Genomic DNA, 3,817 nt, shown 5'->3' on the forward strand with positions numbered 1-3,817 from the left:
CACTTGGACGCAGTCACTTGGACACAGTCACTTGGACACAGCCACTTTGACATATTAACGTGGACACAGCCACATGGGCACAACTACTTGGAAACAACCACTTGGACGCAGCTGCTTTGACACAGCCTCGTGGACACAACCACTTGGACACAATCACTTGGACACAACTACTTGGACACAGCCTCTTGGATAGAGTCACTTGGACACAGCCACCTTTTCACAGTAACTTCCACAGAGTCACTTGGACATAATTATTTGAACACAGTGACATGGGCACAGCCATTTGGACACAGGCACTTGGACACAGTAACTTAGACACAGACACTTGGACACATCACTTGGACACAGCCACTTGGACACAGACACTTGGACACATCAAATAGGACACAGGCACTTGGACACAGCCACCTGGATAAAACCACTTGGACACAGTCACTTACACACAGCTAATTGGACACAGTCAATTAGACACAACCATTTCGACACAGTCACTTGGGCACAGTCTTTTGGACACAGTCACTTGGACTCAGTCTCTTGGACACATTAACATCGACACAACCACTTATAAACAAGCACTTGGACACAGCCACTTATAAACAGACGCTTGGAAACAACCACTTGGACTCAGTTGCTTGGACACAGTAACTTGGACACAGCCACATGGACACAGCCCCTTGGACACAGCCACTTGCGCACGACACTTCGACACAACCACTTGGACACAGCCACTTGGACACAGCCAAATATAAACAGGACTTTGACACACTCACTAGGATACAGCTGCTTGGACACAGTCACTTGGACACAGCAACATGGACACAGCCAGTTTGACACAGCCACTTGCGCCCAACCACTTGGACACAGCCACCTGGACACGGCACTTGGACACAAACCCTTTGACACATCCACATGGACACAGCTACATGGGCACAACCACCTGGAAACAACAACTTGGCCACAGCCACTTGGACACAGCCTCTTGGACACAACCACTTGGACACAACTACTTGGACACAGCCTCTTGGATAGAGTCACTTGGAGACAGCCAACTGGGCACAGTCACTTCGACACAGTCACTTGGACACAACTATTTGAACACAGTGACATGGGCACAGCCATTTGGACACAGGCACTTGAACGCAGCCACTTAGACACAGACACTTGGACACAGCCACTTGGACACAACCACTTGGACACAGTCACTTAGACACAGTAACTTGGACACACCCACTTGGACACATCCACTTCGACACAGCCACTTGGACACAACCACCTGGACACAGTTACTTAGACACACCCACTTTGACCCAACCATTTGGACAGAACTACTTGGACACATCCACATTGACACAGAGACATGGACACAGGCACTTGGACACAACCATTGGGACACAGCCACTTGGACACAGCCACTTAGACACAGTTACTTGGACACGCCACTTGGTCAAAGTCACTTGGACACAACCACTTGGACACAGCCTCTTGGGCACAACCACTTGGACAGAACCACTTCGACACAGTCACTTGGTCACAGCAACTTTGAAACAGCCAATTGGACACAGTCACTTGGACACAGTCTTTTGGACATTGCCACTTGGGCAAAACCACTTGGACACAGGCACTTGTACACAGCCATTTGGACACAGCCAATTGGACACAGCCACTTGGAAACAGTTACTTGGACACGCCACTTGGGCACGGTCACTTGGACACAGCTACTTGGACACAGCCATTTGGACACAGCCTCTTGGACACAACAACTTGGAAACAACAACTTGGACACAGTTACTTGGACACAATCACTTGGACACAGCCACATGGACACAGCCACTTGGACACAGTCACTTGGACACAGCCACTTGTGCACAACCACTTGGACACAGGAACTTGGACACAGGCGATTGCACACAGCCATTTGGACACAGTCACTTGGGCACACCCACTTCGACACAGCCACTTAGACACAGCCACTTGGACACAACCACCTGGACACAGTCGCTTGGACTCAACCACTTAGACCCAGCCACTTGGACACAGTCACTTGGACCCATCCACTTGAACGCCAGTCACTTGGAATCAGCAACTTTGGCACTACCACTAGACCACAGTCACTTGACACAGCCACTTGGACTCAGCCACTTGGACACAGTAACTTGGACGCAGAAAATTGGACACTGGCACTTGGACACAGCCACTTGGACACATCCACATGGATACTGGTACATGGACACAGTTACTTGGTCACAGCCACTTGGACACAATCACATGGACACAGAGACTTGGACACAGTCAATTGGACGCAACCACATGGACAAAGCCATATAAATAAAGTCACTTGGACGCAGCCACTTGAACACAGTCACTTGGACACATCCACTTGGGTGCAGTTACTTGGACACAGGCACTGGACTCAGTCACTTGGACAGAGTTACTTGGAGCCAGCCACTTGGACTCAACCTCTTGGACAGTCGTTAGATACAATCACTTGGACACAACCACTTCGACACAGCTACTTGGACACAGTAACTTGGGCACAGCAAAGGGGACACTGGCACTTGGACACAGCCACTTGGACACAACCACTTGGACAGAAGCACTTGGACACATCCTCATGGATACAGGTACTTGGTTACAGTCACTTGGACACAGCCACTTGGACTCAGCCACTTGGACGCATCCACTTGAACACAGTCACTTGGAATCAGCAACTTTGGCCTTACCACTTGACCACAGTCACTTGGACACAGCCACTTGGCAACAGCCACTTGGACACAGTCACTTGGACAGAAATACTTGGACACAACCACAGCCACTAGGACATAAACACTTGGTCACAACCACTTAGACACAGCGACTTGGACACAGTCACTTGGCCACAGCTACAAGGACACAAATACTTAGACACAACCACTTGGAACCATCCACTTGTACACAGTCACTTGGACAAAGCGTCTTGCACACAACCACTTTGACACAGCTAATTGGATACAGCCACTTCGACACAGGCATTTGCACACAGCCACTAGTAAACAATCACTTGGACAAAGCCACTTGGACAAAGCTACTTAAACACAGTCACTTGAACTCAGTCACTTGGATGCAGTTCACGTGGTCACAGGTCACAGTCACGTGGACACAGTCACATGGACACAGTCACTTGGACACAGTCACTTAGACACAGCCACTTGGATACAGCAACTTGGACATATTCACTTGGACACAGCCACTTCGACACAGTCGCTTGGACACAACCACTTCGACACAGTCACTTAGACAGAACCACTTGGACACAGCCAATTGGACACAACCACGTGGACACAGTCACTTGGACACAGTCACTTGGACAGTCACTTAGACTCATTCTCTTGGACACAACCACTTGGACACAGTCACTTGGATACAACCACTTATAAACAGGCACTTGGACACAACCACTTGGACACAGCCACTTGGACACAGCCTTTTGGGCACAATCCCTTGGACACAACCACTTGGACACAGCCACTTGGACACAGCCTCTTGAGCACAACCACTTTCACAAAGCTAATTGGACACAGACACTTGGACACAGCCACTTGGACACAGTCATTTGGACACAGCCATATGGAAACAACCACTGGGACACAGCCACTTAGACACAGCCACTAGGACATAGCCACTTAGACACAGTCACTTAAACACAGTCACGTGGACACAGTCACTTGGACACAGCCACTTGGACACAGCCACTTGGACACAGCCACTTAGACACAGCCAATTGGACACAACCACTTGGACACAGTCACTTGGACACAGTCACTTGGACACAGTCACTTGG

The 3,817-nt window shown here is 49.6% G+C and overlaps 1 protein-coding gene across 1 annotated transcript; it reads left to right on the top strand.

Moving 5' to 3' along the window:
- The first annotated feature begins 812 nt into the window (after positions 1-812).
- On the top strand, positions 813-2,325 carry LOC138358962 (uncharacterized). The gene is made up of 2 exons (XM_069317453.1): positions 813-1,100; positions 1,324-2,325. The coding sequence occupies exons 1-2, from the start codon at positions 813-815 to the stop codon at positions 2,323-2,325; spliced, it is 1,290 nt and encodes a 429-aa protein (XP_069173554.1).
- The last annotated feature ends 1,492 nt before the right edge of the window (positions 2,326-3,817 follow it).

The sequence above is a fragment of the Procambarus clarkii genome, chromosome 87, assembly GCF_040958095.1.
Source record: "Procambarus clarkii isolate CNS0578487 chromosome 87, FALCON_Pclarkii_2.0, whole genome shotgun sequence".
NCBI classification, from domain to species: Eukaryota; Metazoa; Arthropoda; class Malacostraca; order Decapoda; family Cambaridae; genus Procambarus; species Procambarus clarkii.

Bases quoted from the DNA above. Each gene is read 5' to 3' on its own strand.
- LOC138358962 (XM_069317453.1), top strand. From the start codon at position 813: ATGGACACAGCCAGTTTGACACAGCCACTTGCGCCCAACCACTTGGAC. The intron at 1,101-1,323 runs GTGACATGGGCA...CCATTTGGACAG, and splicing joins GACACAACTATTTGAACACA to AACTACTTGGACACATCCAC.